The following is a 22,088-nucleotide window of genomic DNA, read 5'->3' as shown; positions in this document are numbered from 1 at the left end:
CAGTGCTAAGGCGTTAGACTGCCGTAACGGTAAAGCTTTGCATCTAATAACGATGACTTCTATAAATTCAGCACTTGAGAGTTTGTGTGTGTGTTTTAATTTAACTTTTGAGTCAAAAGGCTTAAATTTATCTTTAGGACGAGAAGAAGTGTGTGTTTGTGTGTGTGTGTGTGTGTGTGTGTGTGTGTGTGTGTTTGTTTGTGTGTGTGTGTGTGTGTGTAGGTATGGCGTGTTATAAGAATTGCATTGCCGTGACCGCCCGATTGCAGTACTTACGTTGGGCAGGGGAAAGGGACACCGCCCGGCGCAGAAGTAGGCGTCGAAGGCCTCTGGAGCGATGATCCAGTCTGCCCAGCCGATGTCGGCGAAGTTGACGGCCATGCGGTGGCGGCGGCACGTGGCGGTGCTGTTGCTCGCTACGGCCGACAAATCGCTGCCCGCCACGTTGTCCGTCCAGTCCGCCTCCTGCACAGACAGCACATAAGCAAAAGCCCACTCTTCTATCGGCCGCACACCGTCAAATCATTAATTACACTTCTTTCCATATATACTTAAAATACCACGTGTCATTGCCATGTCCTTCAGAAGACATAGGACGTAATCAGCAATCAAGACTGCCGAGTTGCCTATGACTAAGGCGCAGCTTAGTTTAAGCTCCAAGTAGGGTGCACTTGACTATGTTACGCATCCACCTGACGTCAAACAAATAGTACCCAAGCAGAGATGTATCTGTCGAACATGAATACTCGTATAAGTATACACACAGCTCCTCTCAGCAGGTAGTAAGTACCTGAAGGATAAAATACTAGCGGTCGCCTTACTATTAGGCTATCCGATCACGACTTACTGCCATAGCCAGACGTCCATATGTCGTCAGCCACGTGTCGACAACATGCACTCCTAAAATTATTATTCATATTCCCGTCCATGGAAGGCATTTTAATTGAAAGCCACTTACCAAGTGTATTTCCTTCGGACTCTCATGGCTGTCGAAAGTAACATTGCATCGTTACTCTGAACAGCACAGAGAAATGTTACTTAGAACCGATATCAAACTTACGCCTAAAAATGGAAGGCATTTACGGGGTTTCGAGAAAGTGATCCTTTAATTCTGTTGCACAGTGTATATAAGGGTTGGAGAGATGAATGGGGAACTGCTCTACTGAGCCGTGAATTACCACACACTGAATTCCCCGCCGCTATGATGAGTGTGTTCAATAGTTGCTTGTCGCTGGCCTTGCGCAGCGCACAAAGTGTGCTGGCGTATGCTCAAGGTACGTAGCATAGAGGTTACGAGAGTATCGGTAGAATCCTCAAGCGATGCAGTCATTCAACAAAGGAAATAGCTTACGATACGTTAGTTCGTTCAGTGTTAGAGTATTGTTCGTCTGTATGGGACCCTTACCAGCAGAGTCTGATTCAAGAGATTGAGAAGGTCCAAAGAAGAGATGCAAGATTCGTGACTGGTACATTTACCCATCGCAAGAGCGTTACAAATCTCATAGAAAGTTTGAAGTGGGACGTACTTGCAGATAGTCGGCGCGCTAAGCGGAAGGGGCTGCTCGCTAAATTCCGAAAACCGATCTTCGCCGAGGATGTAGAGCATATATTATTACCACCAACTTTCAAATCGCACAATGATCACCATTCAAAGATAACGGAAATTAGAGTTCGTACTGAGGCGTTCAGGCAGTCGTTTTTCAATCGCGTGATCCGCAAGTGGAACAGACGGGGGGAAATATGTCTTTGGCACGAATTGTGCCCTCCGCCACCCACCGCTTGGTGGCTAGCGCAGTGTATATGTAGATGTAGGTGTAGATGCAGAGGCCAAAAACAGACTCGCTGGAAACGTGCCACCAACGCCCTCTCGGCCGCCAGTATTTAGATAGCTGCTGCGGACTGGAGGGTCAATTAGTTCGAGCATGTTAGACACAGTAGTTCGAGTCAGTATGACTTGTGAGTTCCAGCATGTCACCAATTCTGAGCCGCAGACTTAGCCTGTAGCACAGAGACAGGCAGCATATAGCAGCCTTATAGTGAACATAGCGGATTTTGTACTTCAACAGCAGTGAGGCTAAAGTGGACTATATAGGAGAGCTTGTACCACAGCGCAGGGAATCTTAAGTTAAGTAGCTCATTATTTATGTTAATAAAGAATCCAGTTAATAATTGTGTGCAGTTTGTGTTATAGAAAGAGGATAGCAGCCACCAAACAACATCCTCTCCTTGTTCCCATGGAATAGCTGTACAGAGACAATGAGACGATATAAAAGTAAGAGCTGTAAGTTCATGTGGCCATCTGTGGAACAGCCTGTTAGGCCTGAGCTTCCTTCCAACGGAATTTGTTATCAGTGCGCGGAAATCAGTCACTGTTCTGGGTGGGCAGATGGTGACTGTGGTCACGGTCTGCGAGGAGGCCGTGTTGACGACGAATACGACACGTAGTGTGCGTTCTTGAGCGGTAGTGCACACGAAGAATATCGTGTTGGTGGTGCCTGACGAAACATCAGCAGTGCAGCCACTAACATACTGGTCGTGATTCACTTCGAGCTGTGCTGGCAGTTGAAGGGCTCAGTACTTTTCTGTTTACTATTGCCCTGATGGCGGGATGGCTGTAAGGCCGGACTCTGTTTGCCTGAAACATATTTCAGTTGCTGTTAAAGATTTATGTGAATCAGAATCTGGGCGGCGGGGCAGTTGGGGTAGGGGTGTTGTCATATTATTGTTGAGTTTGAATGGGTGACGGTATATGAACCGTGCGGGGCTCGTATTCGTGCCATATCTCATTTGACATCCTATTTTTACTGTACTACCACCTCGTTATGTTAATTTCAATTACTCGAGTCACCGAGTTGCCGCCTTGCCTGCCCATGAGTGGCAGTAGCGGCGCTTATCGATATAAGCCCAGGCGTATTATCTTTGCTGACTGCTATTACATCTCCGTTGTTGTGTGTTCGGAGTGAGTCGCCTAGAACTTAGAACCACTTAAACCTAACTAACCTAAGGACATCACACACATCCATGCCCGAGGCAGGATTCGAATCTGCGACGGTAGCGGTCATGCGGTTCCAGACTGTAGCGCCTAGAACCGCTCGGCCACCCCGGCCGGCCCTGTAGTGCAGTTCGGACCTGGCAGTCGTAGAGCTGGGACGCTGCGGAAGTTGGCCGGGTTGGAGCAGTAGTGAGGCTTAGATAGTCATGACTCGGCCGACCTTTTCCAGCACACATGACTTGAACTGGGGACGGTCTTGGTTGATCGTCGGTTGGTCGTCTTACCGGACGATGTGTATTTACTCGCCGGTCGCTTATTGGTTGGCGATGTGTGTCTTAACTCGTGGTTCGGCCGTGTCATTCGTCTGTCACCGCTTTTAGCATTGCTTGCGTCCTTCGTCCTAGTGTTTGTGAAATTGTGTGAAGCTAGTGATGTCGACTGCTCAGTTATTTTCTGTCTCCGTGCTGGTGTGCGAGGAGTCGGTCTGTTGGCGTGGAGCAGCGAGGATATCTCCGTGGGGCGTGGTTTGGCTGGGCCCGCTGGCGGTCTCTACGCAATGTCGCAGTTTGTACGGCTGTTACCATTGCTATGAGGTCTGTGGCTCACCGACCCTGGACACTAAAGTTGAGTTTGGATTTAATTTATCAGCAAGTCAAGACTGTTCACGTTGTGCCTTCTGGTTCTCGTTGTTGGGTGTTGGGACATTCCCACGAGCAACAACGTGTGTGTTCGAGTTGGCCAAGGTTTAGTCACCGGCCAGTGGAGTCTAACTGCATTTGGTTATTTGCAATTGAAGTGCACCGCCGGAATTTTCTGCCTTGTGGCCGTTATCATTCCGGTTACCTGCCCTGGCCGTTGACGTAAATTCAGCCAGTGTCCTTTCATCACCATGTTGTCGTTGTCCAGTACGGTGTGTAGTTTGACAGCTTAATGTGTGCTTGGTTATAGGCGTCCATGCCTCTTACGTTTGGCATTGAACTCCCGGGTGTGTGGTGGTCGAGTGGAGCGCAAATTACCTTGTCGGTGGGTCCGTTGACTGTCTGTCGGTTGGGTCGTCGTCGGATCGAGAATGGTTGGACGGGCTGCCTGTCTCACCTAAGTGATTGTTAGTATTGCAAGTACTGGCCGACCCTCGAAATTTCTGAGTTCCCTTAGCTGCACTGCCTTTTCTTATTTTCTGTTGTGTGTATTTGTATGTCTCATAGCCGATGGTTTTGAACTGAAGTTGAATTTTTTTTAGGGGTGTTTTAAGTCATGGGCCTTCAGCCGTTTTAAAATTAAAATTTCTTGCTTGTCAAGTGTTAGATTGTTTGGGCTTTCAGCCTGATTAAAATATTGTTTATAGATAAAGCCTTGAGCCTTATGCCTACTACAAATTATTTTAGTTGTGTTTTAAGTTATGGGCCTTCAGCCGTTTTAAAATTAAAGTTCCTTGCTTGTCAAGTATTAGATTGTTTGGGGCCTTCAGACTAATTTAAGATAGGGCTTTGTTGTTTAAATTTATTTTACCTTGAGTTTTAAGTCATGGCGCCTTCAGCAGTTTTTAAATTAAGGATTTTGGCCTTTGAGCATAACTGTTTGAGGCCTTCAGCCTAATTGAAGATAAGGCCTTCTGCCTTGTGTTTCTTTATTTAATTTTAAATGTTTTTTATTCCAGTATTTGATCACAATATCAATTCTTTAGACGATGACGGGTTTCAGTCCGTAATGACCATCCTCAGATCTTTTTTACACCATCTTATTTAATTTTACCTTGAGTCGTAAATCATGGGCCTTCAGCCGTCTTTAAATTAAAGTTGTTGCATTTCAAGTGTTAGATTTTGGGCATTTAGCCAAATTGTAGAACTTACTTAACATGAGACCTTCTGCCTCTGAATATTCTCTTTGGAATCTGAATTTTGAGTTAATGACTTTTAGCCCTTTTTTTTTTAATTAAAGTGGTTGTGCCCGTAAGGCATAAGATAGTGTGGCGTATTCACCCGATAACTTAGTTAAAGAATTTGTACTGTAATATTTGGTCAAATAAATAAAGTTATATGTGTTCGAGTGTAACTGACAGCCGGTCATTTTGACCTCTTTCCACAACTCCAACTACCTGTCCTGTCCTGCGGGTTTAGCAGGGCGTATCAGCATGTCAAACCAGATGGCCTAATGTCTGATTTTGTTATCTCATCTACATTCCATTATAGTGTCGATCTTTTTCCGTGTTGTTTAAGTTATCTATTACGTGCAGCCTGTAGTGGATTGGCAAAGTAATATTAGCTTTACACGCTTTTGTGTCAGTTCCCATTCGCATTGTATTTGTGAATTGAATCCAAACTTGTGTCCAGCAAACCTATTTCATTATTGTCCCTTCTAGCATATATAGTTAATTAGGATAGGCTAGTTAATTTACGTTGTGCTCTCCTGTTCTTGTGAAGTTACATTTATTTTAAGGGGCCGGAATTGTGCCGAGTTGGTATTGTATGTTACATGTAAAGTTCATACGTATTTGTTGTACTTGAGTGTAAGTGATATTTCCTTATGAGTTTAATATGCTCATTCGCTCCGATTTGCTGGATTGTATTATTAATAAACCTTTTAAATCTTGATCTATGTTTACACCCCCACAACTCCGAGCCACTTAGCATAGTCATCGTTTGCTGAGCCACAATACGACGATGTAGGCCAGAAATGGGGAAATACACTGACATGACGACTTTCAGTTACTATCGCCCGGCCCCTGGGGGTGAGCGTCTCAGAAACGATGAAACTAATCGGCTGTTCGCGTGCTACTCCCGAGATCATCTATGAAGCTGTTGAAGGACGGAGAAATCGCGAGTGGGTGACAAGGTGTTAGATGTTCACGCCTCAACACAGAACGCGGAGACTTGCCCCCACTATAAAGCAGGACTGGCGGTGGCCTGTGACATATTCGACGAGTACTACCCTAGTGTACGCACGTTTCGGAGAACACAGGGCTCCACAGTAGAGGGCCGCCACGTGACCCACCCGATATCGTCAGTTACAACAGCAGTGGAGAGGGGATCATTGAGACTGGCCGTTGATCAATGGCAACACGTCACCCCTTTGGTCGAATCAAAAGTCTCTTGTTACATAGATCAATGGTTGTTTCTGGGTACGCCGACATCCAGGCGATCGGATAACTGCAACATGGATCAGGTCAGGGACACAGGCCAGAAGGACTAGTGTTATATTATGAGGGCTTATAGTGTGAGGGACATTCACTTGGGATTCCGTGTGACCTGTGGTATTACTCGAAGGCACCAAGACAGCTGTGGACTACGTGAACATTACTGCGGACAGCCTGCATCTCTTAATGTTGGATGCCTTCCCCAACGGCAATGCCGTTTTCCAGCAAGATAAAAGCTCTTATCAAAAGGTTGGAAAGGTGCTACAGCATGATGGGGCACTGTCGTTCACGTATTCGCCATGAAATTAGCCTGATCTGAAACCGATGGAATGCATCTGGGACTCATCGGGCACGAGCTCCGCGAACGCACCCCACCAGCCCGTATTTTACGGGAATCGTGGGACCTGTGCGAAGACATCTGGTGTCATTTACTTCCGGAAATTCACCGAGAACTTTTAGAAACCCATGCCCTACACAATCAGTGTTGTATTGCAATTCAAACACACTGTTAATAAAGTTTTAGTTTATTTATCAGTTCATAAGGAGCCCATGGGTCACTTTGGAGCGCTGTAGGCGGAGTACAACTGGTACCGTGGGATCTTGTGATGATTGGCCGTTGACTAAAATGATGTCTGTGTGTGTGTGTGTGTGTGTGTGTGTGTGTGTGTGTGTGTGTGTGTGTGTGTGTGTGTACGTGTGTGTGTGTGTGTGTGTGTGTGTGTATACGTGTGTGTGTGTGTGTGTACGTGTGTGTGTGTGTGTGTGTGTGTGTGTGTATACGTGTGTGTGTGTGTGTGTGTGTGTGTGTGAGAGAGAGAGAGAGAGAGAGAGAGAGAGAGAGAGAGAGAGAGAGAGAGAGAGAGAGAGAGAGAGAGGGAGATAGAGAGAGAATCAGCGCAGTAAGAATGCCTGACGTCAATGGTGAAAAAAGGAGTTTTCGCGTTTCGAAGTGCACACGACAACACTAAGAATGAAGCTGCTCTATTTGTTGGCATATCAACTGAGCTATCCAGCCTGTCTACGAGGAATGGTGTAGTACTTGCAGCTAAGTAACCCGGCTTACGAACAGCGGCCGGAGAAACATCGTAACCGAAAGGGACTCAATAGGAACTGATGCTAACGGTGGATGCACGTCAGTCTCAAACAGTTTATGTGAGAATATTGAGAACAGAACTGCAGGCAGTGGACAATTGGAGTTGACTACCCCGAAAAAGACGATTGCACACAGCGGTACATAGGGCAGTATGTGTTCGGTGGGCCAAACGTCACAGAAACTCGGTAGCAGGTGAATCAAGGCGCGCAGTGTTGTCTGGCGAGCCACAATTTGGCCCCCTCTCAAACTGTGCAAGACGTCGATTGCACCAGAGGCTCTATGAGGCTTTAACCTGGAACGTGTGGTGTGTGTCGTTCAGTCTGGAGGTTGTTCTGTGATGGTTTTGGCTGTTCTCCATGGCACGACTTGGAGCGACTTATTCAGATTACTGTGACTGTGAACCAGCATGTTTCATTCAGTAGTGTGACCCAGTGTTGATCTTCCCACCTCTTCTTCATGGTGGTTATGGTGTGGACACTACCGTCTTCCAAGATGACAACAGCTGTGTTCACAGGGTACACGAGGAAGTTCCTGATTCCACGAAGGCACAGGCACCCTATCACTGCTAAACCTAAAGATATTAAACCTGTAGTTGGTGTCTGGAATCGTTTGCAATAACAGGTGAAACATAGCAATCGACCACCATGTCATTCGGTACATCTACAGGATAAAATCGTCTGCAAGAGTGTTCAGGTGGATTTGGAACTTCTGTAGAAACTTTTGGACTCTCTTCCTTGCTGATCTCATGCCATTACCAAGAGTAAGCTAGGGTTAGCATGATTTCTCATGACATTATTTTGTCCAAGTGTTTTTGAAATACATATATATGATTTTCAGTTTTCTTTTCTGTGGCACATACTATTTCAGAAGTAAATAAAAAACGTTGTCCCTCGATTCTCAACAACTTTTTCGGAATGTTTCTCTTGGTTTTGAGGGTTCTGTCGAAATAACCCCTCTGGGATTCCACATGCACGGCTACCAGCTAGCCCAGTACAGCCTCCTCCGCCTTTAGGTGTAGAGAGTGAAAAGAACAAAAAAATTAAATTCCAGGTAATAATTACAGGAAAATCCACCTGGACTTGAGATCTCTTACAGTCCACAACCGTTTATTTCATCTAATTAAAACACTAAAATACCTTGACCAAACACTCGATCAAATCTAACATGAAATCCACACTTACAAATTAGCCAAACAAAGTCCACTATGAGAGAAAACTGACCAAAATGAAGGCTAAACCACTCGACTGCCATATATACCTACAAGACGTCATCCATCCCATTGTCGCCTTGCAGATGTCGTATGGATCTCCACTTCCCTCCCTCCCCCTCCCCCCCCCCCCTCCCCACCGCTCCCCGAGTTGCACTATACACTCCAAACCTTTGAGCGTCATGTACCCAACGTAACTTTCCCTATCCTTCCCTCCCATTATTCTGAAGCAAATAATAAAAGTTCCCGCACCTCAAGCATCTCGTTTACCTTCACCAGCCCACCGACAAATCGTATCTCTACACCACAATTTAGCTCTCATGCTTGACGCCATGCTGCCATATCTCTGTCATCACTCCCCACTTGTCCAGCGTCTATATACGCTGCATGTCCCTTCCTAGTGTAATTTTTACCGCCTTCCCTCCCAAATCCTGACAACATCCTGAGATCATCCTATCAACTAGAACGTATATGCTTGATTTCCTATTGATGGCTTTCCCTTCACAAGCACAATCCTACCTACCTCCTACCACCCACATCCCGTCATTTGGCCTTTCACTAAGCTTCTTTCTCACATCACTTGCCCTTCAATCCTTTCTGCATTCAAATCACTCACCTAGAAGATGTTACCAGGAGCCGAAGTACTGGTATCCTTAAAGTTCTCAAAGCCACGCATACAATCATATCATTAAGCCCATCAGGACTATTGTCAATATATTTCTGTGTGCTACTGCTGTGGTGTCACCGCCAGACACCACACTTGCTAGGTGGTAGCCTTTAAATCGGCCGCAGTCCGGTAGTTTACGTCGGACCCTCGTGTCGCCACTGTCAGTGATTGCAGACCCAGCGCCACCACACGGCAGGTCTAGAGAGACTTCCTAGCACTCGCCCCAGTTGTACAGCCGACTTTGCTAGGAAAGGTTCACTGACAAACACGCTCTCATTTGCCGAGACGATAGTTAGCATAGCCTTCAGCTACGTCATTTGCTACGACCTAGCAAGGCGCCATTACCAGTTTATATTGAGGTTATAACATGTACCGTCAAGAGCGATGTACACCAATTGTGGATTAAAGTTAAGTATTCTACCAGTTACCTCCTGTTTTGCTAGTCTTATTTCTCTGACCTTGTTCCAGACCTCACGCCAATCTATGTGAGCTTAAAAGCGTGCATTTCGGCCTCCTCTAGCAACACGGTGTTGGCTCTTCTGCCAACACTTCAACTGGTATGACGCTAGCACCATCAGAAGAATTTAAGAGTTGAACTACAGCTTCAGTTTCTTCGGCTTTTTCTGTTTCTTTTATTAGCATCTAAGCATTATGTCTTGCAGTCAACTGCTAGTACATTGATACCTAAAAGTGTCTTGCAATCTCCACAGCACGTTCATTTCGTTACGAATATCAGACAACACTCTATTTAAATACCGAAGGTATTTACATCGACGAATCACTTAGATAGTAGCTTTTTGTAAAGTAATGTGTAACTGTCTGTATATCTTGTTGGCTCTCTGCAGTAATAATGGTGCCACAGAAGACGGCAAGGGGAATGTGAGTTTCACTACATCTCGCAACAGAGTATCCGTGGAGCACACATACTTCTTTCAACGGAAGAAGGAAGGGGTTTGCAATTCATCTTGTTACTCCGACCAGAGTATCTGCTAGGACGAACGTTTGTGACAAGTTCAAAATGCATATCGGAACGCAATAAGCACCTGGATCCCGGAAATTAATAGAAAATTGGGAAAATACCGCGTCTTATTGAAGCTTTGTGTCCGTCCCTGAAGCGCGCTCGGACGGTCTCATTGGTAGCGCACCGCCCGCTTAAGGTAGGGACCAGGTAACGATAGTCTTGGTTTCTCACATCCAGTATATCGAAGAAGGTAGCAAGTAATATGCTTACCAAGTTTGGTTGAAACCGATACAAGTTCTTAGGACGAGACGTTGAACATACGCCTATGTGACATATATTGCACACATACGAGTATATGTCTGATTGTCTGGTGTTTCACACCATACGAATCCAGACAGTATTTTAAAAATTATGTGTGAGGTTCAGTCGTGTGGCTTGATCTTGGGTCCCGAAACATGTTGACAAAATTATTTGGTTGCTGTAATGCTCATTCTCGCGATGTGTTTGACACAGTGAACAGTACAAATAAGAAGAAAATTGCATTTCACACTTTTAAAACTGATTTCAAGTCAACTAAGTAATAAATAACAACAGGTCGAAAATTTTTTGCGCCACCCTTATCCACCCCCCCCCCCCTCCCGTGGTCCACCATTCCCAATGTGATAATGGTCAATCTTACTTCTTACTTTTGCAGTATTTTTTATACAAATAATAAGTTACGCACCTTACAATATTCGTTAAAATTGCTGAATGTTTTCCTGAATTGCACTTTAATATCACCCTCTTGACCCCCTTTTCATTCCCACTGCTATGTGATGCAGGTAGTTCTTAAGCCCTCATTGCTTCTTTCTAGATAGTGAACAATGAATGAAACCCCGATTCTTAACGGAATCCAAGTGTCCTGTATAAAATAGCTCCAAACTTTCGACAACTTGACAAATGAGTTAACATCTTAAATATCTGACTTTCAGTATCCAAGAGAGGAAAAGGTGAGAAAAGATTTCAAACTATTTTTAAAATTTTTTGGAGATACCATTTCCAATAACCTTGATAACAATTTTACGTAGGCCAGAATGGCACGAAAGACTAGATTCAACGAACATCTGTTAACCAAAAAAGACCAGATAAAGCAGCATTGAGTATCTGCTGTGAATCTGTAGGCAACGGGGCACCAACCACCCATTCTGCGGTTAATTATGAACTGCTTAATGATCGCCTGAATGATAAAAATCAGAAATACTTCGACGCCCTGATATCAATTTTTAAAATATTTACAAGCCGATTATTTGGCTATAGCGCGTCCCATGAATGAGTTAACAAATCTGTTTCTTTAAATATTTGTAATTTTTAATGTGCATCCCTTCGCGTCGAGTATTTCATTACCGTTATTTATCCATGGTACTTCTGCAACTTAATTTTGGAATTTTATTATAAATCTTAGTTCTGGTGTGCAAACTGTTTAAGAGCGCCACTTGCACGTGTTCCCGCTGCTTAACTGTATGTAGTGCTCTGTCTAATGCTCCACTGTACACATACATGCCCAACGTCTTTTACTATGACAGATGATTTTCATTGGAGTATGTTTCGTGAAGCAAAATGTGTGCAGTTGTGTAAGTGTGGTCCTACCGTTGCACCATCGCACCAGCTGTCATGACTAATCAGAGGTATTGTTTTGTATTTTAAAATTTTATTTGACTTACCACTATGTCATTTATTCTTTGTTTTTAAGCTTTGCTTATCAGTTCGTGTTCATTGTCTAGATACATGCCCCGGTTAGCTCGATTTGGATGTATGTCTATCCCACGACACAGTAGTTCTACGATTGGCTCTCAGTCCATGATTCCTAAAAAAGTACTGAGACATTACAGCCGTGCCTGAAAGGACCATACGTTAACTATTATTTTCCACTTGTACATTTTTGTAGATAGTCTGATGATGCCCGACAAAGGCGAAACACAACAGTAAATGTACGTGGAGCCACGGCGACTCCAGTGTCGTGACCAGCTGCTCAAGGGTTTCTCAGTTGAGTATCCATGACGCAAACAGTCCGATCGTGGTGGTAACACGGATTCTCGATTGGGCTTAAATGCGGGAATTCTGGTGGCCAGAGGAGTACGGTAAATTCATCTAAATGCTCCTCGCTCCATCTACGTGCACTGCAAGCTGTGTGACACGTTGCACTGTCCTGCTGCGTAACACACCATTAAAGAAATATTTTCGTAATCAGGACTGTTTTATTAAGGCGTAATCTTTACATGGTTGGTGTACCAGTCAGCTAGATGGAGAGGGCTTTTAATTATATACGTAGTATTATGAAACCTCAGTGTATCTGTTGAGAAACTGAACTCACTGAACATGAACTTAGTCACTCCCAGAAGACATCGCGGTAATACCGTGTAACATCGCTTCTAGCCTTGATGCTCGCCTAAGTTTGGCGACAAAGAGAGTCTAAGTTTTTTCCTGTAAACCATATCCATCTGGTTCTGCTAGTTGATGATTGGTTCCCATGTACCTACTACATGCGGTGGTGTTAATTGCTATGTTTCGCGACCGCTTTCAGATTGTTCCAAACATTTATGTGGGGCTAAAATTAGATTATTTAAGGAACAAGTGAAATGAGATGATAGTATGGCATTATTGGCTCGGAGGCCGCGTCTGTGACTGTTCGGTCCCCTGGTGCAAGTCTTTCAATTTGGCGCCACTTCGGTGACTTTGGCGACGCTGACTTCTGGACCATGAGCGGGGACTGCGGAGGGCAAACAAGGTGTAATTGGCTGTCTGAGTGCGAGCACTGCAGTTTTAATGTTGGGACTATCTACGGCGAAGATGTAAAAGAAAGAGTAACGCTTACTTGGTCATTTGGTTCATATCCAGCGATGGGAGGTTACATGTTAACGATTCTGCGGCATCTACAGCGATCCCAAGCGACCACTGGCCTCTTTCAAAGTGGCGACTGTAATTTTGTCGGGTGAGTTTATTTCGTATTGACGGGAAGCGGGCGTATACGGTCCGAGAGTTGTGGCTGTGTACGAACTGAGTGGTAGGCAGCCTGGAGCAGGTTGTGGAGGGCCGCGCAGTACGCCACGCCACCCCGGTCGCAGATAAGGCCTTAATGGGCCGGGGTCGCTATCGCCGCGCGGGACATATTTATCACGGCAGCGGGCGGCGCGCCGGGGGTCCCAGCCTCCTCCGAGGAGCCGGCACCGGTCCAGCCGCGGGCCCGAGCAGCGAGAGCTGCTTCTGCGAAATTTCTCTCTCTCTGTTTGCCGGTTTGCACTGATGTCCAAAAATTGCAGCATCTTTAAAGATAACAGCATGAACGACGCTAGTGCAACCATCTGTAGAAGCCGGTCGAGGTGGCCGAGCGGTTCTAGGTTCTACAGTCTGGAACCGCGCGACCGCTACGGTCGCAGGTTCGAATCCTGCCTCGGGCATGGATGTGTGTGATTATCCTTAGGTTAGTTAGGTTTAAGTAGTTCTAAGTTCTAGGGGACTGATGACCTCAGAAGTTAAGTCCCATAGTGCTCAGAGCCATTTGAACCATCTGTAGAATATTGTTTCAGTGTCTGGAGTCCTTAGCAAGTAAGCATCAGAAAGGTGCTGCTAGGATTGTAACAGCTTGGTATGATCCATACGAAAGTATGTCCAATCACATTAATGTGAACACATGTCAAAAGCCCGAATGATCACCTTTTGCTATGCGATCCTGTGTGAGACGAGCTGGACGAGAGACAACGCGGTTCTGGAAGGAACCGCAATGGATGTGGAGCCATGCCGATTCCAATGCCTTGCCCAGCTGCGCTAAAATTTCTCGGTTTCATGGTGCAAACAGACCGATCTGGTAGTACACACAGATTTAGGATTTGGTTTAAACCGGGGATTTTAGCGACCAGACGAGTACAGTAAACACATGCCGGTGCTCTTCGAACCACGCACATACACTGCAAGTCATATGAAACATTGCATTGTCTTGCTGGAAGATACCATAGGGCCAGGGAAAAGCAAACTGCATGCTTGTGTTGATCCATTGTGCTTCCCAGATTGATGAGATCACCCAGGTGATGCCACGAAAATATTTCCCAGGGCATAACACTCCCTCCTCTGGCCATGATCCTTCTGAAAATTGTTGGAGGATCTTTGTTTTCAGGCTTTTCATTCCTTACATGCTAACGGCCATCTGTTCGATAGAGCACAAAATGTGATTCACCTCAAAACGCCAATTATCACCAATCAGTGGATCTCTAGTTGTGGTATTGGTGTGCAAATTCTAGCCTTCATTACCGACGAACAGCAGAAAGCACGGGTGCACGAAACAGGTGCTTGCTGCAAAGGTCCAGCTTAGCCGTTTCGTAAATTTTTACACCCTTGTCCCAGATGCCAATGGTCATGCGTTTTGGACGTTTGCGCATTATGAAAACGGCTGCACTGTTTTCCGCGTCCCCGTTGATGCACTTTGTACACCTTCCTATGCTAATGCTGCCACCTGGCGTTTGCGTAGGTTATTGTACGATGACGTCGGATAGTGGCGTATCGTGGAGTAGTGCTCGGGGAAAGTAATTTCAAAACGCTCCAACATTCTTCAGCGGTTTTCAAGCAAATCAACAGCTTCTCTTGCCTGCAGGTTAGCACACTACGGCAGCCAATTGCTGTCGCATCTTTGACAGCGTTCTCCACCAGCTCTGGACGGAAACCAACGGCGTCACGTAGTTCTATCTGTGACATAATTACACTCCACGAGTTTTCTTCAGTTGTCCATAGAGGACAGACCAATTGCCTGTTTTCCTGTAAATTGTCCATCATCTACTGAAATGCAGTTTGACAAATTGCTTTATACGGCTGACATTCAGGTAATATCATATAATTTCTTAATAATCTTAGCTGTACAGTACTTATAATAATGCTTTTTACGTAATGCATACCTGATTGGCTGTTACTGACGTACTGCGATAAGTGGTGCGTTGGGCGTCCAGTACTTAAGCCACAGCCCTTGTACACTAAGCAGCAGCTAACGTTCGTCCATCCACGATACCTGCTCCACTCACCAACCCCACCTGCCGCCATGGCTATAACTTATTTTAATTTCGCTCAAATTTTACTTACCTTACATTAACTCTTATTAGTGATTTCCTCGAAATCTATATTGCACTTACATTTCGGTTCATGTGGTCTGATGATGGTCACTATTTGACCGAAACCGTTTGACATTTTTAATAAATGTTTTATTGATATCAAGACTTTTTTAATTATAAATTTATTAATTTTTAGTTAAATTTTATAACTTTGAAACACCCTGTGCACGCTCTGCTCGCCATATGCTGGTGGATACTTCGTACCAATATTAGCAACTCCATGTCCTAATTCAATTGCGTAACAAGGGAGGATAAAATGACTGCTTCTCTTACCTGCCCTGATTTCTCCAGAGTTCCTCTCATACGTGTTCGCTAAATTAACCCAACAGGGTTTCGCGTCAACTACACCTTTGTTCCAAAGTTTCCCATTTAAGTTGCCTGGACCCATTTTTAACATGGGTATTCTGGTCTGTTAAGATCCTAACAGTGCCTCTGAATTCGTCTGATGGCTGTTGTCATTCCTAACCTTCACCTAGCTGTGTAAAGTTTCCGACATTATGATTAAGAAGTGTCGGCTTACTTCTTTACTGTACAACATTCGGAAACAAGTGCAAATAGTATCCTATATCAAGAGCTGAAACTCTAGTTACGCGTTCATGTCTAATCGAAAATCCACCGCATTACAATGTGTTGCCTGTTTCGGCCATGTTGATAAACGCAGAGAATAATCTAAATTATGCACAAATTAATATATCGAGGTAAGTAATGCATAAATTAATATATCAAGGTAAGTAACAATCCGAATGCCGTTCTTTCATGAGACACCAAAGTTTCGCGTCACCTTTGCTTCTTTACGTTCGTCGAGATGCAGCCTCACATTGTGTATCTGGGTTGCTTACCTCGTATGAATATATAAGACGATACACATGGTAAACTGAATTCGAAAGATTTAAGGAAAGAGTTCATTCGATGCCAACAGCTTACTCTTGCATTTTTGTCCCGGCTTTTTCTGAGGTACCGGTAGCAGTCTCAGCGTAAGCTTGTCGCAAAAAGAGGGAAGGTCAGTGAGGAGTCCGTACCCAGGAATGTGCGTTCCAAAGTCGCGCGGCGTCGCGTCGCAGATAAAGCGGATTCCTCCGCTAATGCGCCGGCCGGCTAGGAAGGCCGGCGGGAAGACGAAATTTCGGCTGCTGTCCCTCCAATTAACGGCGAAATGGGTCGTCCAGATAGGGGACACGGTGCGTGCAGCTCGCGGAGTGGTTCATTAAGGGCAGGGGCACGCCTGCTCCGCGGCGCGGCGACCGTGGGCGCAACAGGTGGACCCCTGGCCTGTCCCTGCCTGCCCCGCAACCTCGCTTCTGGATTGGACCTCTGGGATTGGGGGGAAGGGTGGAGGGGATGCTTAATGGCGAGGTAGTACTGCCAACAGGCCCAATTAAATGGATCAGTTCCAACAATTTGTCGATCCTGTCTCTTGGGCCATTAGACAATACATTAGTGGACACGGAAAACAGAAATTAAAGGCACAGTTTCGCTGTTTCTTTTTAAGCAAAATTGCGTTACTACAGAAAATCCATACACACCAGGGGCATTTCATAGATAATGCACACTATTTATTAATTACAAGTTAATTTTTTAAATTATTTTCTTCAATATCTCTTTACAGTCCCTCATAGTCTCCCTGCTTCTCTACGACTGAATTCCAACGTCTCGGTAGCTCTGTTATTGTATCCAGGACACCACTTCTGTTCACGCGTCGAATGGAGCGGCTAACAGCGGTAGAAGGCTCTTCCAGAGGAAGGTAACGATGTCCACGAACAGGTTTTTACAACTTTGGGAACAATTCGAAATCTGGTGAACTCATGTCTGGGCTGTATAAAAGATACGACAGCACTTCCCACCCACAAGACAAACCGTGTTTCTCCTGTAATGTCTGCCTGTTTGACATTAGATATGACTGTCAGTATTCTACTACTTCACTGGGTAATTTCAATATAGTTGAGTTTCAAAGGAATATGCGATGCTTTTAACCGCTGTTGTACCCTATATCCTGGATTATCGTTAATAACCGAAACCGGCATTTGACTAATGGAACAAACAAACAACTGAGGGTAAATGGAAATGAGCGTTTGGCGTCACTGGCCGGGAGGTCCCTTGCGGGGCAGGTCCGGCAGCCTTGGTGCAGGTCTTATTACATTCGACACCACATTGGGCGACCTGCGCGTCGGATGGGGATGAAATGATGATGAAGACAACACAACACCCAGTCCCTGAGCGGAAATCGAACCCGGGCCCCTTAGGACGGCAGTCCGTCACGCTGACCATTCAGCTATCGGAGCCGGCAACTGAGGGTTAAAATGCATTTTATAAAATAATTTACGGCTGTTGAACCTCACCTCATGGAAACATTACAGATTTAAAATGTTCCTGATGGATTCTTACTCAGGTGACACCCAGTGACTTGTCCACTTTCTAAGTCACTGAACTCTGCTGACAAATCATACAATGTAGGCTTTCATGGCCGGTGTTGTCTTCAGTTGAAACTTCCGGGCTGAGAGGCCGTGGTCGACGTATAAAATTTCCACCTAACGTTTCGTCTCCATCTGCGGGAGACATCTTCTGAGGTCGTTCGGTCTCCTGACAAACTCATTCTGCTGTTACTGCGTCTCCACTGGCTACAAAGTACTCCCTGTTTTTTTTTTTTTTGTTTTTTTTTTTTTTTTCAAACACTCCCTGTCTTGTGACACCTAGGGTTCAGTTCTGCTTTACATAAGGTCTCTGGAGATGCTTTCTATTAGACAGCATGCATTACCTATAGAAGATCTGTACAGTCTCTCTTACTGTCACAGGTTCAGGCGTGCATTCTTCCTCCGTTTGCATCTTCCTGTCTGACTCACACTGCCATTTCACGTTAGTTCTCCTACTACAGCTTTCCCTTTTGCGTTGTGCCGAGTCCGTCGAGAATTCCTGTCAAATCGTGTAAATGTACGTCTCATATCGTCTACATGGTCATCTGGTACTGTGTTGTTCTGTTGAAAATTTTAACAGTAGCTAAAACACAATGGAACGCTGCTGCTTACTAACTGCCGCCAACTATAGTGCACCTCGTTAGTTGTGAAACACAAGTACGGGGTGTAACTAAAAGCAACGGTCACATTGCTCACACTTGGAAGAAATGAACTGTTGTGACGACATGGTTTAAAAAGGCTTCATGTTCTCTTTCTATAACTCTTCATAGTGCATAAATCATTGAATACATGCCGAAATTTAAAAAAAAAAAAAAAAAAAAAAAAAAAGACCACCGAACGCATGAGGGAACAGTCTGGAGCGGTGGACGTAATTAAGTCTGAGGTAATAATGAGATGGTGGTGGGGGGGGGGGTCATGTATCTAGATGGATGAATGGCAGAAACACGATAGAAGTTCACTGCTGGATTCCAGGAGACCAAAAGATACCGCGGCGCCGGCCTACTGAGAGATGGACGGATGACATCGGGAAACATGGGACATCCAGTAGCAACATGGACCAGTGAAGACTGAAGTGCATGTAAAAGAAACGGATGTGACGTTATTGACAACTACAAAACATTTTGTAAGTATATTGAATAATTTTGTTTATTGACATGCCTTTACTTTCCACTTTTCTTATCTTTCTCCAGATCGTAAAAACTATGAATCTGAATATATATCGATACTTCTGTAACATTTTCCCTTCATATTCTTCAAAATAATAATCCCACGCCTACGTTCACTTTTTCTTCCTTGTTGTACAGCTAATGCTGCACACAAAAGACAGCTGGCTGTCACGTGCTGTCTAGCCGCAGAGCCTAGTAGCTACTATGCGATGACGCTGTTTCCGAGTAGCGAACCTGCGACATTGGAAACGACTACCAATCGCTTGCAAGGGAAGCGTACACCCAGCGGGTTGCCAATTTTAGTCACGGATTTAGTATAAGGATCGTTCAATATGTAAGGCACCAGGTATTTTTTTTACCGTTAATGTATACAGGAAACCGTCTTTTTAGGTATCTTATTTTTAATGAAAAATAATCAGAAGTGATAAGGCATGATTTTTTTTTTCTTACTGGTTATATATGCCTCCCGGCATGCACTACAGCTTTGCTCATCATCTACGCGGCACTTTGGTCATAGGTGCTTCAAATTTGATATTTTTTCTACACGTCTGTGACATTTCGAACAATTCCAACAGATTTCAGAGCTGTACTGAGCCATCAAAATAGCATCTACGCAAGATACTCGTTACAAGCAACGTGGTTCGATTGAACTGACTGCGGAAAAAGGAGCTGTATAATGCATGATAATGATGCTGTTGATAGGATGATCGTTGGGCGCTGATAAGCCGAGTTAAAGGCACCAGGAAGTGTAAGTTCGGTGATCGATCACCCTGTAGCCCAGACTTCCACTTGTATGGGTCACTTAAGGTTCTCTGTGTCTGACCGAGCGGTTCTACGCGCTTCAGTCAGGAACCGCGCCCGTGTTACGGTCGGAGGTTCGAATCCTGCCTCGGGCATGGATGTATGTGATGTCCTTTGGTTAGTTAGGGTTTAAGTCGGGGGGTGTGATGACCTCAGATGTTAAGTCCCATAGTGGTTAGAGCCATTTGAATTTCTTTATGTCGGATACACTTACCAAAAGATGAGAGCGTAATTCATGCAGTAAAAGCATTGACTACGAACTTAGGACCAAAGTTTTTATTAACATGGAATACGTGTTCACAGAACTATGACGTAGGCTAGAGAAGCTGATGGACACTATATAGAGAAATAGTACAAGTAAAAGAAATATCGACTGATATTGTCAGAAAATTCTAACTCTTAAGAATAAGCATGTTATAAGCCAGAAAAAGTGGAGCATTATTTAATGAACGGCCTGGTACATTTTAGGCTTAACAAACACCGTGGCAGTACCATTCGATTCTCGAGGCTTTTCGAGGTTCAGAGACTTACGAGTCAAAATATGTGTACATAAAAATCTTACTTCAAGAAAGCAAATTTTCTTTATTGATTACCGGTTTCGGCTCATTGAGGAACCATCCTCAGAGCAATACGAGAAGTGAGTAACGTTGTCAGTTTACATAATTAACTGTGATTTTTCATTTTATGGCGACTAGCACTAAGAATACGACGATGTGTAACGACTGTCATACACTGAACAACGTTTTAGATCGATCAGAGGATGGTTCGACAATGAGTCAAAATCGGTAATAATTAAGAAAATTCGCGATTTTGACGTATGATTTTTATCCTCACATATTTTAAATCAACAGATCGAGTATCTATCCACTGAAAATTTAACTCAACAGATCGAGTATCTTCCCGCTGACAATGTCAAAGAATAGCTTGCGAGTCAGTTGAATACTGTAATAGAGCACCAGCTGTCGAGAAGCGGCAATGGCGCACTCACCTAAAGCGGTGAGTCAGCGGTCAGCGCGCACTGAGTTGCCTAATCGGATTTTTTTTTCTAATTATTTTGTACCAAGCAAGAAATGGTATTTCTTCGGGGGGAAACACTAGGAATAGTAACGATAATAACAATGATAATAATAACAAAATGGCTCTGAGCACTATGGGACTTAACATCTGTGGTCATCAGTCCCCTAGAACTTAGAACTACTTAAACCTAACTAACCTAAGGACATCACACACATCCATGCCCGAGGCAGGATTCGAACCTGCGACCGTAGTAGTCGCGCGGTTCCGGACTGAGCGCCTGAACCGCTAGACCACCGCGGCCGGCATATAATAATAACAATCATAGGGGTACTTCCGTGGGGCGGAACAGTCAGAAAACGATCTTTTATTTATCGATGCGTTAACACGCATATTGCAGTGAAGTCAGAGCATGGTGTACCAGTTCTGCATATTGCACACAGTACTTCTCATACGCGATTGACGTATCTATAAACGATCATTTTATCAGTATTCCGTATTACACCTTGATCAAATGTCGCTACAAATACACCACATGGATTATTAATTTATTATTATTCTTACTATAATATTATTATCACTATCAATATTATTGCCCAATTCCGAAAAAAATTCGTTGTAACAATATAAATTTCTGGAGGAACATTGAAAAAAAAATTAGTCTCGAACACAGCACGGCTGAAGTTGTAGTCGGCCCCCTCAGCCGGTTGTGTTAATACTACTGCTTCAAAAATGGTGTGCTCCTGTGATATGAAACAGGCTTATAAAAATTTTAACCTCGATTTCACTCGACGCTTGAGAAGTGCATTGCACTAGAGCCTCATTTTTTAATCTCGAGGAGTTAGGCAAAAATATTGAAACACCGCGAGAAATACATGCTTGAATATAAATGCAGACGCTACCCAAGGTTGCAGGTTCCCCTGTGGAACTTCATTACGAACGCCACCTGCGCAGTGTCCACAATACGTTGTAGGTGTCAGTCGAGCTCAGCACAGGGTTCCGTGTAGTTGTGAGTGCATTATGCCGCAGCTAAGTGAATACGGATGTGGCAAATTGTTCGTGATCGTGTGGAGGGTACTCCTATAGCCAAGGAAGCCTACGTGTTTCGTGTTTCAAGAGGCACGGGATCGAATGTTTATATCTCATACAAGGAAAGCGAGGAAGCGTTATTCGGTAAGTCGTAACGCGGAGGAAAGTGTGTGTTGAGTGATCTTGACACACGGTCACTGACGCGAGTTGTGGCGAAAAATAAGAAAGAGAACGACAGCTTCAAAAGTCACTGCAGAAGTGAATGTCGCAGTCTCTAAACCTGTCAGCACCAAACAGCATGAAGGGAGCTCCATCAGCTGGGAATTGCATGGTGAACTAAACCATACAACAGTGAATGCAATGGCCCGTAACAGGAAAACGTGGTGCCGAAGCTGGAAAACTTGGACTATTAAGCTGTGGAAGAATGTCATTTTGTGGGATGAGTCTTGTTTCACGTTGTTTCCAACTTCTGGTTGAGCTTACGTCTG

General features: G+C 44.6%; 1 protein-coding gene across 1 annotated transcript in view; it reads right to left on the bottom strand.

Annotated features, from left to right (window-relative positions):
* The window catches only part of LOC126456090 (uncharacterized), an 891,834-nt gene that overhangs the window by 74,775 nt on the left and 794,971 nt on the right, over positions 1–22,088 (bottom strand). Inside the window, exon 9 of the mRNA XM_050091846.1 lies at positions 277–465. Coding sequence (XP_049947803.1) covers positions 277–465 — 189 coding nt within the window. The remainder of the gene's footprint in view (positions 1–276; positions 466–22,088) is intronic.

Source organism: Schistocerca serialis, chromosome 2 (assembly GCF_023864345.2).
Source record: "Schistocerca serialis cubense isolate TAMUIC-IGC-003099 chromosome 2, iqSchSeri2.2, whole genome shotgun sequence".
Classification (NCBI taxonomy): domain Eukaryota; kingdom Metazoa; phylum Arthropoda; class Insecta; order Orthoptera; family Acrididae; genus Schistocerca; species Schistocerca serialis.
This window is presented reverse-complemented; position numbering and strand designations above follow the sequence as displayed.